Here is an 18534-nt window from a genome sequence, read left to right on the forward strand (position 1 = left end):
AAATACCAAAAACGAGATGAGTGGACATACCTCTGTCAACTACAGAATGTGGTTATGAGATGTGACAAGTATTATTATCATTATCATCATTATTATTATTACTTGGCAAGTCAAATAAAGTAATTTTATCATTTTGCTTAAAATTTTGAAGATGTCAATAACAAAGGTCAGGTGGAGAATATCCTAAAGGAGGACATTGTTACTTGAACTCTTGATCAGTCTCAGGTTTACCTGAAATGCTCTCTGAATTCAAGGTAAAATCTCTCCAATTATTATTACACTAATTTAATTTGTCCAATTATTATTTCCTTGCATATCTATAATCCACTGATAGGTATGCACATATCCAAGAAATCCAGTCCTCCATAAGCAGTTATTCAGAATTAATGTTGTGTCTGGCCAGGAAGGAAGCCAAAGGGATTTTCCTTTCATTTACACACTATTTACAGCCCTTGCAAGCCACAATGAAAGCATTATTTTTAGCAGCCACAGTTAGACACAGAATCAGAATCATTTAGGATGGAAAGGGCCTTTAAAATCATCAAGTCTAACCATTAACCCAGTACTGCCAAGTCCACCACCAAACCATGTTTTCAAGTGCCACATCCACAGAGCTTTCAAATCCCTCCAAGGATGGTGACTCCATCACTGTCTTGGGAAGCCTATGTCAGGGCTTGACAACCCTTTCATAGCAGAAATTTCCCCTAATACCCAACCTAAACCTACCCTGGTGCAACTTGAGGTTATTTCCTTTTGTCCAGTCATGTATTAACTGGGAGAAGAGGCTAACAGCTGGCTACAACTTCCTTTCAGGTAGTTGTATAGAGTGATAAGGTCTCTCCTGAGTCTCCTTTTCCCCGGGCTGAGCCCCCTGAGCTCCCTCAGCTGCTCCTCATCAGACTTGTGCTCCAGATCCTTCTCCAGCTCCATTTCCCTTCTCTGGACATGCTCCAGAACCTCAGTGTCTTTCTTGTTGTGAGGGGCCCAAAATTGAACACAGTACTTAAGGTGCAGCCTCACCAGTGCCAAGTAAAGGGGAAAAATCACTGCCCTGATCCTGCCGGCCACATTATTTCTGATACAAGCAAGGATTCCATTGGCCTTCTTGGCCACCTGGTCACACGCTGGCTCATGTTCAGCCACTGTCAACCAGAACTTCCAGGTCCTTTTCCACGGGGCCACTTTCCAGCCACTCTTCCCCAAGCCTGTAGTGTTGCAGGGGGTTGTTGTGACCCAATGGCAGGACCTGAAGTGCGGCCCGGATGAAAAATTATGACCAAAGACCTCCTTGCAACTCTATAAACAGCAGTCCAAAGTAAGACCCTTTGAGTTCTCCTGGCCCACAGCAGCTGCAACCAGCAACCTCCCTGAGTGAGACCTCTGAGACGCAGCAAACTCTTAAGTTTGCTATACTCGGAGGATTGCTAAACAACAATAAATCCTGGGCTGATACTCCCACTCCTCAAGGCTTGACCCTTCACCCATTGAGAAGATGCAAAGGCATCTGAAGTTAGTGTTTCACTACCTTTGAGAGGAATTTTTCACAGATACCTTGTACAGACTCTTTATATCTGTGTGCATATGCTATAGCAAATGTAGGAGAAACACTGCTCTCTGAGATTCTTAAGTACTTTAGATTTGTAAATTAGGCCTGTAAGAAAGTAACTGTCGTGCTACAGTAAATCCTATATGAATCCTTTGTTAAATTGTTTAAGTTATAAATTAAGTCAAATGCTGTTAAGGTGCTGTCAAGTTTAAGTTAGGATAAGTACTGATAAGTTTAAGAACTGTTAAGTTTGTGCTGTTGGGCCTTTAGGCCACATTAGTTTTTATCCTTACCCTTTCTATCCTTTTGTCTCTCCCCCACCCCTCCCCGATAATTTTGGATTTATTTCAGTTTGGATTGATTGACTGGATTTTTTTTTGCTTTTCCTCCATGTGCCTTAACCATCTAGTTAGTAGAGTGAACCTTGCCAATGAAGGTTGTTGTGCTTTTGCTTTTATTTTAAACCTGTTTTTACTGATACCTTTGCCGGTGATTCTTTAAGCAATATTAAAACACTCATTCAATTCATGACACAGTGGGAGCAATAAATTGAAGAGTACCTTTCCTAAGCTATGACAGCCTTATTTGGTGCCCGGTGTGCAGCACAAAGGGTTGAGATAACAAGAGATCTGACCAGAGAAGGTTGGAAACAAATTTGATCTAACCATTTGTTGTATTAGGTGCGGAGCCACTGGTCATAATGTTGCTTGGTCTGTTCATGTGGGTGTGGTGCCAAATCCTGTGTATGTTCTCGTATATGTGTAGAGTTGTGTTTTTATATGTTTTACCACATTTGTTTTATGTATAAGTTTGTTCCATGTACCCCCCCGCTCTGTAACGATTCCCCCCGGGTCTTCCCATCTCCCCCGCAGTTTGTTGCCCCCAAGAAAATGTCTGTCACTCGGTATCCCTTCCCCCCACCTGGAATCTTCCACCCGGGAAGCCGGGCGATAGGCAGACGACCTGGGACCCTCCACCTGTCCGTCCCCCATTGGATGTACCCCTGTATCCCACTGCCCTCAGACCCCCTGTGGCGTTACCCCATTGGCTGCCCCAGTTTTCCCCTGTCCCGTACTTAATCCGCGGGCGCGGCACGCCCGCCGCTTTCTCCTGGCAGGCACCAGCGCGCGCCACCGCCGCCCCACCCGAGCAGCTGCCGCTTTCTTCCGGCCGGCTCTGGCGCGCGCCGCTCCGTCCCGCCCGCGGCGCGGCACAGACAAACATCGGCGCGGCAGACCGCAGCCCCTTCGAATTATTGCTCTCCCCGTTGGGTTGCAATAAAACAGAATTCTGCCCCCCGGAGAAAGGCTCTCTCCTTTAATTCACCGTGGGACTCGCTGCTTGCTCTCAGACCCACACAGCCCTGCTTAAAGCCCGCGAGGGCTCAGCAGGAGGAGCTGAATATCTGCCCGCGCTCCCCTTCCCCCCGGAGCTAGCTGGGATAAGGGAAAGCAGGGGAGAAAGAGAGCATACCGCAGTTGTGGCGCCCACCGCGCGGCTTGAGAGCATCAAGCACACAGACGAAGGACCACCGAGCCCTCAGAGACTGGTGGATTTAACCTTGTGGACGTTACAACACCTTCCGCAAGCCGAGGCTCCATTTTGGTGAGCCATGGGCTTCCAGGAGGATTGGACCGGCAGCTTCGGTTTGCACCGCCGGAGTTCGGTCCTCTCACGGCGAACACTTCGCAGCTGGATTTTTCGTTTCCCCTTCGGACTTCGCTGGACCCGCTGTAAGTTACAGGGGCCCCCGGGGCTGGGCACACCTTGCTCCTTTTGGGGTGGGTTTCTCTTTCTCCCACAAGGGGGCGATAAGATCCCACATTTTGTTCTCCCGCTGCAGGGAGCGTGTAAGGACAGGTACCCGGCGTCTGAAAGGGGGTCTTCTATTTTCTGTTGTTATTTTACCAGTTGTGAAGTTCACGACACGCTTTAAAATCGGCAGCATGGGTGCTAAACTGTCAGTGTCGCAGAGGAGAATTTATGTTCAAATTATAGGAATTCTAGTTGGGGGAGAAAAAAGGTTTAAAAAGTCAGATGTCAGACGTTTCGCCCGGTGGCTTCTGCAGTCTTTCCAGGATATATCGCAGGCAAATTTATACCAAATTCAATTTTGGGACCGAGTTGGAAGGGAAATCGTCCGAAAAGAGGACCCTTCCCTCTCAATTTTCATTCATTTGGCACTCCAAATTAGAAATATTTTCAAAGATAACAGTGAAGGGAGGCCAGAGCCACCCGAGGGCGAATGCAGCCTTCTCTCCTCTTCCTCTCACTCCAGCCTGGGGATTCTCAGACAGGAATCCCGGCAGTCGCCGCAGGCAGATTCTGGCCCCTTTGTTAACCCCCGGGTTCCCTCGCAGGGCAGTGCTGGCATCGCTCTGCACTCTTCCCATACCCAAAGTCCCTCTCTTTGTACAGCCCTGCCCCATAGTAGTACATTTGTAAGTTTTAAGACCCCAGATCCCTCTCCACGACCTTCCCCGGACCTTTCCCAAAATGATTCCACTTCCTACCCCAGGGTACAAGATGGAGGGGACCACATGGCATCCCCCACCCCCCGTGCTTTGTCTCCCAACAACCCCTTTCGCCCAACGGCCAACCCATTCCACCCCAGAGACTTCTCCACCCACTCCTCCTCTCCACCCCCTTCAGGCACCTCCCCTAATGAATCATTCAGCAGTCCTCCCTTCAACCCCACCCCTAGGGGTGATGTAACCCTAGCCACACCCCCTAGCCCTGGTTCTGCCCCCTCCCTTGGTTCCCACGACCCGCCCTCTGGTTCCCACGCTTCAGTTTCCGGGGGGGGTGGGGACGGGGGGAACTGCGACCTGCCCCAATCCCTGCCTGCCTTTTCTGCTGCGCCGGTCACCTATAAACCGCAGCAGAGGGGGAGACCCCTCGCACAGTGGACCCCCATCCCTCAGTCGGTAATTAAGGACCTCTGCAAAGCCCAAAAGGAGTTTGGCCGGGAAAGTGAATAGTTTAGGGGGCTGTTAAAAGCCACACTTTCCTCCAACGAGTACGTCCCTGATGACATGCGCACTCTCTTTTCGTGCTTGATTACTCAAGCCAAGTTTTTGGTATGGGAATCCGCATGGAGGCGGGAAGTACAAGATTTATTAACCCCCACCTTTGGGCCAATGGAGAGACCTCCTTTGACACCGATGGGGGCATGTTGTCCATTGATCATCTGAGCGGGATGGGGGATTGGGACATAGCACCAACGCAGGCCAAAAAGATCCCAAGGCGGGAACTGTCGGCAAGTGCCAAGGCGGCACAAAAAGCATTCTTTAAGACCCAGTGGTCCTGTTGTTAACTGTTTCTCTCTTAAGCAGGAGCCTCAGGAATCTTTCATTAGTTTCATAGATAGGTTGTGCAGGGCAACAGAAGCCCAGATTCCGGAGGAGGGATTGAGGCAAGGCATGGTGAAGAAAAATGCCCTCCAGAACGCCAATGAAGCCTGCCGACAGGCAATCCTGAGCCTTCCCCTCAACCCAGAGCCAACACTCCAAGACATGCTGGACGTGTGCGCTTGGAAGGTCACCTTACCATCAAAGGATCTCCAGGGGACCCCCCGAACGCCATCAAGGAGGGTCTCCTTCGCCGAAGCCCACACGCCATCCATGACCCCAGCTCCTGCGCGCCGCTTCTCAGGGCCACCCCCCAAAGGTTACCACCCGGAAAAACCCTGCAACCTCTGCACTAAGAAAGGACACTGGGAATCCCATTGCCCCCTCAAAGAGGACTTCTTATGTTTTAAGAACCAAAACAAAGGCCAAGGTGCCTCCAACCCAGGGGAACCATCAAAAAACTAGCTTCTCAGCGCAGTCCCTCCCTGAGTGAGGACACAAATTTGGTGGGAAACATAACATCAGGGGGCAGGAGGGACAACACATCAGCATACCCACCTGATGACAAGAACTTCATTACCAGACATGACATTACTGGATTGGACAATAGGGGAACTAAAGCTGGTGAACCAGCCTGCGTGGGGGGAGTCTGGAATTTCACCTCGCAGGCATGGCTTGGTCGGGACCCCGACCATCCCAGGCCTATCCTTAACACCCAGTCCAACTTCTCTCCATACAGGTTGGCCCTAACCGAACCTCTGCTACTCAGGGATAGCAATTGGCATTTTGTCACGGTCGACACACAGGACCCAGGGACCTGGAGGAGACTCCACAGTAAGTACATCGTCCTTGGGGACACAAAATACACGTCACTCGACATCACTATTGCACCCAACTTAACATCTGCAAACCCTAAACATCTGGTGCTGTGGCTGCACTGTGCTCACCCGCCAGTCTACCTTCCCAAAGGGCAAATCATCGCCCAGGCCATACCTGTATCTGGGGCCCCCGTCTACCCAGAAGACCTATGGATGAAAACTGTAGAGAAAATCTACGAAGTGTGTCAGGCCCAGGTACTTGGGAAGGAAAGACCCAAAATCCCATGTTACATGTGGAATGGCAGTGAGCACAAGTGGCTTAACGGCCTCTTGGACACAGGGGCAGACGTCACAGTCATTCCCTCACGGGATTGGCCGTCGCGTTGGGAGTTGCAGGACGTGGCTGGACAAATTCAAGGTGTTGGAGTGGCACAATTGGCAAAACAATCAAAAAACATCATCAAATTTGAGGGGCCAAACAGACAAACAGCTTACCTGCGTCCGTTTGTTTTAGATTACACGGAGCCCCTGTGGGGAAGGGACCTGATGGCCCAGTGGGGGGTCACATTGAACATTCCGACCCCTCAGGTTTTTCGGGCAGCGGTCACTGAGGAGCGTCCTACCCAAAAGTTGAATTGGCTTTCTGATGTTCCGATCTGGGTAGAGCAGTGGCCGCTCAACAAACAAAAATTAAAAGCGCTCCAGAAGCTCGTGGCGGAGCAACTTGCCAAGGGGCATATCCAAGAAACAACATCTTCTTGGAATTCCCCCGTCTTTGTCCTGAAAAAACCCGGCAAACACGAATGGCGGCTTCTTCACGACCTCCGTGCCATCAACAATGTGATTGAAAATATGGGTCCCCTCCAACCAGGGATGCCGTCCCCCACAATGTTACCAAAAGATTGGGAATTGGCTGTCATTGACATTAAAAATTGCTTCTTTCATATTCCCCCACACCCTGAAGACACGCCACGTTTTGCCTTCTCGGTTCCTTCCACCAACCGAGAAGCCCCAATGGAGCGCTACCATTGGCGAGTATTGCCACAGGGCCTCAAATGCTCGCCCACCATCTGCCAGCGGTACGTAGCTTCATTGCTGACCCCCGTCCGTGCAGCCACCGAGGGCGTGATCATCCAGCACTATATGGATGATATCTTGATTTGTCCTCCCAACGACGATCTCCTTACACACGCGCTTAACCTGAAAACCAATGCGTTGGTTGCTGCAGGGTTTGAGCTGCGAGAGGACAAAATTCAAAAGATGCCACCCTGGAAATACATGGGTTTGGAAATTAACAAGCGGACCATTGTTCCGCAAAAATTGGCCATCAAAAACAAAATTCGGACCCTAGCTGACGTCCAGCAGCTGTGCGGTTCTTTGAACTGGGTGAGGCCCTGGTTAGGTATTACAAACAGAGACCTAGCCCCTCTTTTCGATTTACTGAAAGGGGGGGAAGAGCCGAGTTCTCCCAGGGAACTCACCCCAGAGGCCCAGGCAGCTTTGATTAAGGTCCAAGAGACAATGTCTGCCAGACAGGCCCACCGGTACGATCCGGACCTGCCCTTTAAATTCATCATATTGGGCAGACTGCCACACCTCCATGGTGTTATATTTCAATGGACAGACACCTCAAAGAAGGGCAAGGGCCAGGACCAAAGGGACCCACTCTCCATCATAGAATGGGTCTTCCTAAGTCACCATCGGTCCAAGAGAATGACAAGGCCACAAGAGTTAGTAGCAGAACTGATCCGCAAAGCAAGAGCGCGGATCCGAGAGTTAGCTGGATGTGACTTTGAATGCATTCACATTCCAATCAAATTGGAATCAGGCCAATTCACCAAGGCCATGCTAGAACACCTTTTACAGGAAAATGAATCCCTTCAGTTCTCTCTAGACAGATACACAGGCAAAATTTCAGGTTTGAGACCAGCCCACAAAATTTTCGAATCAGAAATTCAATTTGCATTGTCCATCAAACAAATCCAGAGCAAAAAGCCACTCAAAGCCTTAACAGTTTTTACAGACGCATCCGGAAGTTCTCACAAGTCTGTAATAACTTAGAAAGATCCCCAGACGCAGCAGTGGGAGACAGATGTTATTGAGGTGGAAGGTTCCCCTCAAATAGCTGAGTTGGTTGCTGTCGTTAGAGCCTTTGAGCGATTCTCTGAACCTTTTAATTTGGTAACCGATTCGGCATACGTAGCGGGCGTAGTGTCTAGAGCGCAGGATGCTGTCCTGCAGGGTGTGTCCAACGAGGCCCTGCACAAGTTGCTCTCGAAACTGATTAAGTTAGTCTCCCACCGAGAGCAACCCTTTTACGTGATGCATATCAGGTCACATACCAACCTGCCAGGGTCTTTGGCCGAGGGCAATCGGCGTGCCGACTCTCTCGCTGCCGCCCCGGCTCAGGTAGCACCGCTCCCAGATAAGTTCCAGCAAGCTAAGATCAGCCACCAATTTTACCACCAGAATGCGCCCGGGCTGGTCCAGCAATTCCACCTCACCCGTGACCAGGCCAGAGCCATTGTGGCCACCTGCCCATCCTGTAAGTCGCTCCCCCTGCCATCGGTGAGCTCAGGGGCTAACCCTAGGGGTCTAAAGTCCTGCGAAGTGTGGCAGATGGACGTTACCCACATCCATTTCTTTGGGAGGATGAAGTACGTCCATGTCTCTGTAGACACTTTCTCTGGGGCAGTCTTTGCTTCTGCCCACACAGGGGAGAAAGCCAAAGACATCGAAAAGCATTTAATACAGGCCTTCGCTATGCTGGGCGTCCCAAAATTGATAAAAACAGATAATGCCCCCGGGTACACATCCAAGGAGTTTGCCAGCTTCCTGCAGCAATGGGGAATAGAGCATAAAACCAGCATCGCGTATTCCCCGACAGGTCAAGCCGTGGTGGAGCGGACTCACCAGAGTCTTAAACGTATGCTAAAACAACAGACACCAACTATGAAAGTTGAGTCCCCCCAAGTTCGACCCGTGCGAGCCCTCTTCACACTGAATTTCTTAAATTGTTCTTTTGAAAACCTCAATCTGCCAATCACTAGGCACTTTGGCAACCACGAGCAGAGCAAGGTCAGGGACAGACCGCCAGTGCTCATCAAAGATCCGGAGACTTGGCAGCTGGAAGGGCCCCATGAGTTAGTCACCTGGGGATGGGGATACGCCTGCGTGTCCACGCCCTCAGGCCTGAGATGGGTCCCATCCAAATTTGTCTGGCCATATGTGCCCAAACACCAGACCGACAAAAAAAAAGATCCTCAGGTGAGGCATGCAGCCCTCCGCAGACGGAGAAAGTCTCCCCCTTTCCTTTTCAATTCAACACTTTCTCTCTCAGAGCCTTCCCTTTCACCATCCAGTTCCCTAGACTCGCTCTTCCCTTTTGATTTAGATCTCCCACCCCAGAATGCTAATTAATGTTCCAGTTGTTTTTTAGACGTAAGCTTCATCCCTCTCGCAAGTGACTGGCTGAGGTCGCTTTGAAGGATGAGGTCTCACGAGTTGAATCCAATCCATTTCAGAAACGGGACTTATGTTGCTTTGAACACTCATTGTTCTTATAAGTTTTAGTGTTGTTAAAAAGTTTAAAGGCCATCAGCTCCACCATGCATATCAGCCACGCCGTCCTCGCCTCCCATCAGAGCTGACACCGCTCAACGCGAACATCCAGAAAAGAACCAAGAACACCCAGAGGACATCGGGTTCGACAATGGGGAACAGGACTGCAAATCTCCCGTTTAAGTTATTTTCCATTCTTTTCTTTTTAAACAATAGAAGGGGGAGATGTAGAGTTGTGTTTTTATATGTTTTACCACATTTGTTTTATGTATAAGTTCGTTCCATGTACTCCCCCGCTCTGTAACGATTCTCCCCGGGTCTTCCCATCTCTCCCCGCGGTTTGTTGCCCCCGAGAAAATGCCAAGTCACTGTGTTTACCCCAGATGCCTGTCTGTCACTCGGTATCCCTTCCCCCCACCTGGAATCTTCTACCCGGGAAGCCGGGTGATAGGCAGACGACCTGGGACCCTCCACCTGTCCGTCCCCCATTGGATGTACCCCTGTATCCCACTGCCCTCAGACCCCCCCGTGGTGTTACCCCATTGGCTGCCCCAGTTTTCCCCTGTCCTGTACTTAATCCGCGGGCGCGGCACACCTGCCGCTTTCTCCTGGCTGGCACCAGCGCGCGCCGCCGCCGCCCCACCCGAGCCGCCCGCCGCTTTCTTCCGGCCGGCTCTGGCGCGCGCCGCTCCGCCCCGCCCGCGGCGCGGCACAGACAAACATTGGCGCGGCAGACCGCGGCCCCTTCGAATTATTGCTCTCCCCGTTGGGTTCCAATAAAACGGAATTCTGCCCCCTGGAGAAAGGCTCTCTCCTTTAATTCACCGTGGGACTCGCTGCTTGCTCTCAGACCCACACAGCCCCGCCAAAAGCCCGCGAGGGCTCAGCGGGAGGAGCTGAATATCTGCCCGCGCTCCCCTTCCCCCCGGAGCTAGCTGGGATAAGGGAAAGCAGGGGGGAAAGAGAGCATACCGCATATATGCTCCTTGTGGTGCTCTTTTTCAGAGCAGGGAGAAGGATCAGGATTGCTTTGTTGCTGTACTGTAGGATATCAGTTTATAACATGATAACATCAAGTGCAATGAGGCTCAATTGGGATGTGCATTCAGTGTTGCTCTCCAGCCCTGGCCTTGGGTGCTACCTTTGGGAATCCATTAATAATTGTACCCAGCCTCTGGGGGGAACAGGGGAGGATGATTTTCCCTAGCCGTTAACCCCCTTTTCCTCCTTCAGGCCTGTTACAACAATTTTTGGGAATTTTGAATTCCCTTTGGATGTTAAGGAAAGCATGTTCTTGTTGCTAGTCTGCCAGGTCTCCTCAGTGCAGTCCACACCATGTTTAGAGTTAAGAAAGAGGTTTCTAGGGAGGTATTAAAGATCTGCCCTGAGGGTGGATAGTCATTACTGATCATTACCAAGGAATTGCCTGAATTTTCCAACTGGAAGAGGCTACACTATGCCATGAACAGTTTGTACAAATGTCCATAAAAATAAGCTAACAGTAAGAAACTACATTATTTTAGAATTAAGGTTTCAGAATAAAGATTCTACAGACATAATATTTGGACAACTCTTGGATGTGATTGTGTGGTTTCAGATGGGGTAGAGTTAATTTATTCTCAGTAGCTGTTACAGTGCTGTGTTTTGGATTTAGAAAGAGAATGGTGTTCATAACACACTGATGTTTTCATTTTTTACTAACTCATTTTTATCCTAAGTCAAGGAATTTTTTCTTGTCTCATGTTCTGCAAGTGAGGAGGCTCACAAAAGAAACTGGGAGGGAGCACAGCTGGGACAGGTGACCCAAACTGACCAAAGGGATATTCCACACCATAGAATGTCATGCCCAGTATATAAACTGGTGGGAGTTACCCAGAAGGGTGGCCGATCTGGGTTCAAGAAGGGGGGTCTGGCATCAGTCAGCAGATGATGAGCAATTGCATTGTGCATCACTTGTTTTTCCGTTTTTATTATCATTATTATTATTATTTATAATTGTTTCTGTATTTTACTTTATTTTCAATTATTAAACTGTTCTTATCTCAACATATAAGTTTTACTTTTGATTCTCCTCCCCATTCCACCAGGGTGTGGAGGAGAGATGGGGGTTGAGCAAGCAGCTGCAACAGTAATCTTCTAAATATTTAATAGATTGATTACTAGGGAGATCACAATTACAACTGGATTTAGCAGCATGTTTTATAACATGTATAGTCATGATTCATCACCATGACATGCAAAGTTATTCCACAGTTTCACTGTAGTCTGATAGAAGTATGATGCTCCCACATTTTTTTTTTAAGATTTCATTGGACTTTTAGAATGGAATCTCTTTCAAGACTGAAACTACCAGCACCGTGTTATCAGATCTTTTTCCATAAAGATTCCCAAGAAGATAAAAAGTTCTTCTACATGACTATAGAGATCAAGCCACCAGCAGACTGAGTATAAAAATCAGTTTCCTTTTTCTTTCAAGCAAAATAAAATAAATTTTTTAAAGAAAAAAAAAAACCAGTCAATATCCCAAGAACTTACCTTCAGACTTCAGCTTTGTAAGAACAAAAATCAGGTAGTTGTTGAAATCTGGATACTGATTGAGTTGTTCTAGTTTCTGAAGAGAAAAACTGTTAAGGAAATTTAAATCTTCACACACAGCATTTATAGCTTTCTGAATACTATGATTAAGTGAGCTATGTACTATTGCATCATTTAAAAATGCTATGACTAGAAACTCACAACATACAGGCTATGAACACTTTAAAAACAATTTCTCTATTTTTCATACTGAAGCAGTAGTTCTTTAGTTATGTTGAAATCTGAGAAAAGAATCCAGGAACAAACACAGAAATTCCCACCCTCCCCAAACCCCCTACATTCCTCTGTACAGTTTTAGATTTCAAAATTTGCACTTAAAAGTCAAAAAAACCTAAGGAATCCACTGAGACACAATCACATAATACATAATTTTTTTACTCCACAATAAATAAAAGCATTTCAGCATTACAATACAACTATAATGATTTTTATAAGCTAGTCACTTTAATATTTATAGTCATATGCATTTCTATGATGCTAACTAGCCAGTCTGAGCTTTTAACTGTGAGAAGCTGTTTCATTGTAAATGCCCAGATATTTGTACAAAGAAGTTCATGTTTATCCATGGTCTCTTAAAAAAAAAAATCCTGTACACAAAACAATTTTCTAGTGACACCTCTCTGAATAAGCATCTTACTAGCAATACCAACCTCTTTACTATGTTCTCTGGGGCAACTGCAAGAAGAATTATTATGTTTCTGAACAATTAGAAGGTATGTAGCTGTTTTGCTAAAATTTGTCATTAGTTTTGCCTCAAATTTCTAAGTACTCTGCCACTGCTTGCCTAGAACAGCATTCTGGCATTCTCCTTGTATCTTGTTCTCACACCCTGGTATTAATTACTATTATGTTCAACAATATTTTAAGTCATAAGCATGCAGTTACCAAATATACTAGATATCATCAGTATGGCAAACAATGAAGACATTTAACAAAAAAATTATTTTTAGAACCAGTAGGATTATTTGCTTCATAGGCATTTATTTTACTTGCTGTACAGCTAAAGCTCTAAATATTCAAAGTTGCTAAACCCTGACCATACATATTTATGTTGACATTGATGGCCCTTCCACTGATCAATAGCCAGATGCCATTACTTGAAGCAGACCTTCAAAATGTAATTTTACATGAAAGCTACATTATAATCACTGCTGCTATAATCACTTTTGTATTTGAAATACTAAAGAGCACCTGTTTAAAGCTGGAGCATTATCAGAACACTTAGCAACTTCTGTATAATATTTTTCATAGGAAGCAATATCATCTTAAGAATCTGAAACACTGTTGCAAAAACAAGGTGAAATCTACCTTTACCTCTCAGGTAAGAACAGAAGCCTTCCAAGGTTTGACCACATCTACTAGGAAAGGCAAGAAGTCAAGCAAATTTGGCTTCAAGCTAAACTCCTAACACAACATACATAGGTATTCTTACCTACATAAATGTTTTGTTGCCTTTTGTGAAGACCTTCAAGCAAATGCCTTAAATAAAAAGGGATCAAGATGCTAAACTCATATTCTTTATAGGAGGATATCCTTTTAGGACTTCTAGATATTTTAAAACACCTCTATAGTTAGCTCAAGGAACAGGAGATAGTAGATGAAAGCTTTATTTTTCAAGACTTATGTTTCTACTAGACTTAATGTAAAATTTTCCTCTTTCAATCTTTGGTCCTTAAAACCTTGCTATTTCCTCACTTATACAATCAAGCGAGACCTGAGGGGGGAACAAACAACTCCACACCCAAACAACAAACCAAGAATCCACAACACTAAAGCAAAATGCACTGCAAAGCTGCACAAGCCACATAGGGTAGATTTCACTCTTCCTGTAAGATGTAAAAAGTGTAACGAACAGTATTTCAGGCTCTGGATTCTAGGCAGAAACATCCTCACAACACAGCAAAACACGGTCAGAGCCAGCAGGTCACCGAGAGCGTGCAGGCGGCTCTACCAGGAACACTCCTCCCACTAGCTCCGGCTTTCGCCGTGAATCCTAGCGCTGGATTAGTTTAGGAAGCCCTTGCTCACCACCCCTGCTTTGCTGCAGGGGCGACAGCTACCCCGCGCCACATCATCAACTCTGCCTGGCGAGTAGAGGCCGCCCGCCTTCTCGGTGGGATATGCTGAGGATAAGGGCTAGGTGCTGGCAGCGGCCCAACATGGAGTAATCTGGAAAAGCAGCAGATACCAAAGCAGCCACAAATGAGCCAGGGCTTTAAAAATGAAATTTAAAAAAAAATCAAAGAAGCCAAAAAAAGCAAAACAAAAAACAACGAACCTTGGCTCGGGGCTCGCAACAGGTGCCCGGCTTCTCGGCAGGGGGAAGTGGCCCTGCGGCCCATACGCCACCTTAGCGGTTCAAATGCCGCGCCACGGCCACCCGCTCAAGCAGAGGCTCAGCCCACAGTGTTCGCTGTGGCGGCTCCCCGGAAAGGCCCGGCCGCCACCTGCCTGCCACAGCACTGGCCTGTGGCCGCACTACCCCCTACCCAGAGTCCCCAGCCTCCCTAGCGGTCGCCCGGACGGCCGCAGCCCCGCTCTGCCTGCTCCGCCTGCCCGCGGCGTAGGCCTCGACCAAGGATACTTGTTGAACGGCTCTCTGCGTGGTGGTGTCCGGAGACTGCGATTCCTTGAGCAGCTGTAGGATCTGTAGAAGCCCCTGTTCGTCAGGCTTCCACTCATACTCCATCTTGGCTTGCTGAAAAAAACATCAAACAAGAGGCCGCGATTAGCGGCGCGGCAGGCCCCGGGAAGGAAGGGGGGGAAGGAAGGGGGGGAAGGAAGGGGAGAAGGAAGGGAGGAAAGAAGGTAGGGGGGAAGCAAGCAAGCACGCTAGCTAGCTAACTGGCTGTATGACGCCCGGCCTGCTCTCACCCGAGCCCGGCCCCACAGAAGGATAGCACTAACCTGCTCCAGTACACGGACTGAGTCACGGCGAATTTGCAATCTGGCTCCAAGAGCCGCCTTGCGTCCTCCTGGGTCCTAGCGCCGCGCACGCCCCGCCCGCCGGCGCCACGGTCAGCCTTTCCCCAGTGCGTTCCACACCGTCAGGAGCCTGGAGGCGACAAAAGGCGAGCCCCTCAATTCCGGGCGGGGGAAAACGGGGCGTCTCCTCCACAGCTCTTCCCCACCACCACCCGAAACCAGAGAGAACGCTCCAGCAGCCCCGACAGGCAAAGGGCAGAGCCTCCGCCGGGCCTCCTCGGGACAGCTGCGGCCACGCACCCGCAGCATCTGTCGGCGACCTAGGAGGCTGCAGCCCATGACGAAGTGGGGATGCGAATGCAGACCAAAGAGTTAAGAACGTGGTACCTGCTTTGCTGTCTGCTCTACTTCTACATTATTTAGTTTAATGATGGATAGATTTCATAAGTTCTCAATGCCGTGTGTAAAGAGGGAATAAGACCAACTACACAAGAAGGGGGGAAAGAAAATACTTTGAATACCTAGTGTATCTTATCCTTAGCATCAAAATATATCAGAGGAAATTTCAGGTCAAAATTAGCAATTTTTGTGTATATAGAATAGAATAGTTCAGTTGGAAGGGACCTACAATGATTTTAGGAAAAAATCTTCACAGAAAGTGTTGACAAGTATTGGAACAGGCTGCCCAGGGAAGTGGTAGAGTCACCCTCCCTGGAGGGATTTAAACTACATTTAAAATACATTTGCGTTATGTACATATTATATATATATATCTCATACATATGCTACTGGGAAAAATAAGAACATACACTGATTAAAACTGGTCTAAAATATGAAAATCAACACCAGTAATTACTTATCCTTTTACAATCTTTTTTTTTAGTCATTGTGTTTAGTCATCCTGCTAACATTTCCCTTTCAGTGACAACTTTCTGCTTGCTCTCCTGCAGCACAGTACTCAATATGTCACACACATGCTGCACATCACAGCCTTAACAATTGTTCAGAGGCACTGAGGACAGGAAACATTAGTGGTTCCTAAGTGTGGCCCAGGTGATGTTGTGTGCTTCCTAATCTCACCTCACCAATGCTTTCAATTAAATCCATATTTAAGTTACAGTCAGCTGTCCAGTCTCATGCATTAAGAAGTGTCCCGGAGACAAGTATCTCTAGGTGCTAAGAAGTGTCCTGGGTGAGTAAAGGATTGTCACCAGTTAGTAAGAAAGGATGGGCACAAAGGTTTATGTGAAATTTTTGTGAGCAGTCCCTCTAGTACAGAAAAGTATCAAGCAAAGAATCTGGGTTAGCCAGACTCAGGCCATTAAAACCTATGCTTGTGTCTCACAACCATATAGACAGGAGAGTTTTCCATAGTGATGCTTGCACAGATGGAACAGATGAAAAGTGAGGTCCAGCAAAACAAGGAAGTGCTAATTTAGGTCTCATTACTCTGACTGCTGCCTTGCTAGGCAAGCTGTAGAAATTCAATGATCTTTGAGACTTTTGTACCACTATCAAATTTGGTTGAAATTGATTAGAGCTTCAAAAGTTACTATTCAGAAAATATGACACAATGATTTCATCTGTCAAATTTTATCAGGAAACCAAGTGCACTCGAGAAAAAGAAGATTAAATATGGAAAACAAGAACCAGAAAGGAAGGTTGAGAGACAGAACCGGAAAAAACAGGAAGATATGCAGGCAATGGATCCAAACCTAAGAAAAACTGACATAGGTTTCCTTTCCATCAACATGACCAGACTTAAATCTTAATAAGATCTTTCTGCAGTGGAAGAGAAAAAAAGCCTACAAATCAGAGTATGAATGTGAGCCTCTACTATTAGTGGGGACATCAAAAAGCTTTAGACAATCATCCTCCAGGGTAGGTTCCTCCTTAGGCTACATACAGGATCCTTTACCACTGGGAACTACTCAGCATATATAGAAATCAAAGCGGGTACCTGTCCTGGTTCCGGCCAAGATCAGCAGGAGGGGGCGTGGCCAAGACGTGTTAATCATTACCACCTTACATCATTGCTAGAGGTAGGCAAAAGGGACTCTCAACTTTTGAGAAGGGTGTCCCTTTCAAATAGAGCAAAGTGTGGTGGGGTGGGGAACCAGTCAGCCATTGTTCATTGTCTCAGGGTCTATGGTGAACATTTTTGCATGTGAATCATTCCCTTTTTGCATACTTTAATTATTAACATTGTTGCTGTTACTTTTCAGTTTTTTATCTCATTGTTTTTTCTAGTAAATTGTTCATATCTCAACCTGTGACCTTTGACTTTTGTGCCTCTAATTCTCTCCGGCCACCTGCAGGGGGAAGGGGGGGAAAAGAGGGGAGAGGAAGCAAGCAGCAGTGTGGTTTGGAAAGTCTCGGTGTGAGAACTTAATTGGGGAGTACCATTCCTAAGCCATGACAGCCTTATTTGTTGCCCAATGTGCAGCACAAAGGGTTGAGATAGATTTGGCATTGCAATGGGCTGCCCAGGGAGGTGGCAGAGTCACCGTCCCTGGAGATGTTTAAGAAAAGACTGGATATGGCACTTAGTCCCATGGTCTAGTTGAAAAGGTGGTGTTAGGTCATAGGTTGGACCAAATGATCTCAAAGGTCTTTTACAACCTAGTTGATTTGTAATTCTGTAAATTCTCCTTGGAATAGAGGGTGATGGCTGGGTTTCTGATATAGTGAGGCCTGGCAAATTGACTACATTGGACCACTGACACGAACACTCCAAGGCAAGAGCTACATACCATGGTACAGGCAACAACTGCCTGGCTGGAAACACACCCTGTAAGCCATGCCACTGCTCAAAACACTATCTTAGGCCTTGAGAAACACATTTTTTGGTGACATGGTACCCCAGAGAGAATCAAATCAGACAATAGGACTCATTTTCAAAATAACCTTATAAACTCTTGGCCAAAGAAACATGGTATTGAGTGGATATATCCCATCCCTTATCACCCACAAGCCTCTGGAAAGATTGAGAGGTATAATGGATTGTTGAAGACTATGTTAAGAGCATTAGGTAATGGGGTGTGGAAGCACTGGGATACAAATTTAGCAGGAGCCACTTGGCTGGTCAACACTAGGGAATCTGCTAACTGCCCTGGTCCTGCCCACACAAAACCCCTACACACTGGGAGAAGATAAGGTCCCCATACTATGCATATGGAAGTAGCTGGGGAAGTTGGTGTGGATTTCTACTCCCATGACAAATGGCAAACCCATTTGTGGGATTGTCTTCGCCCAAGGACCAGGGTGTAATTTGCTGAGTAATACAGAAGGATGGGGAGACTCGGTGTGTGCCTCAAGGCAATTTAACCTTGGGAGAAAAATAATCTGTGTAAGTTTTATGCTGCAGGAAGTAAAGTAGCAGGGATTACATGAATTGATGAAGAATGAATTTTGTGAGGAGCAAGGAGAATGTGATAACAACCCAAACCGGGCTGGTGCCAGTGCCCAATGATCAATTGTGGTGCTTCTCCTGTCCTGACCACCCATGCTGATGGACTGGAGCCCAAGTCATGGATCTGGAGGGGTGGAAGAAGCCCATGAAAAGGGAAAACAATATCTATCTGTGAAAGGACAGGGGATAGTAGTTAATAAAAATGTACAAATCTCTATGTTGGATACAGAGACGGTTTAAGGATGTAGTTTAAGTTGTATGTGTAAGTAAGAAGTGATTCCAGCAATGAGAAATAAATACAAAGGATAAGCTAGATGATAAATATAT

The 18534-nt window shown here is 47.2% G+C and overlaps 1 protein-coding gene across 5 annotated transcripts in view; it reads right to left on the bottom strand.

The window, feature by feature from the left end:
- LOC116806923 (transportin-1) overlaps window positions 1–18534 on the bottom strand; it is a 149197-nt gene that overhangs the window by 104543 nt on the left and 26120 nt on the right. For all 5 annotated transcript variants that reach the window (XR_012053305.1, XR_012053307.1, XR_012053306.1 and 2 more), the window contains exons 2-4: window positions 14778–14925; window positions 14455–14568; window positions 11811–11886 (exon numbers count right to left, since the gene is read on the bottom strand). Coding sequence is in view for 2 of the 5 variants with exons in the window: in XM_032744741.3 (XP_032600632.1) it covers window positions 11811–11886; window positions 14455–14559 (181 nt within the window). In the remaining 3 variants the exon portion in view is untranslated. The remainder of the gene's footprint in view (window positions 1–11810; window positions 11887–14454; window positions 14569–14777; window positions 14926–18534) is intronic.

This window comes from Taeniopygia guttata, chromosome W, assembly GCF_048771995.1.
Source record: "Taeniopygia guttata chromosome W, bTaeGut7.mat, whole genome shotgun sequence".
Lineage (NCBI taxonomy): Eukaryota > Metazoa > Chordata > Aves > Passeriformes > Estrildidae > Taeniopygia > Taeniopygia guttata.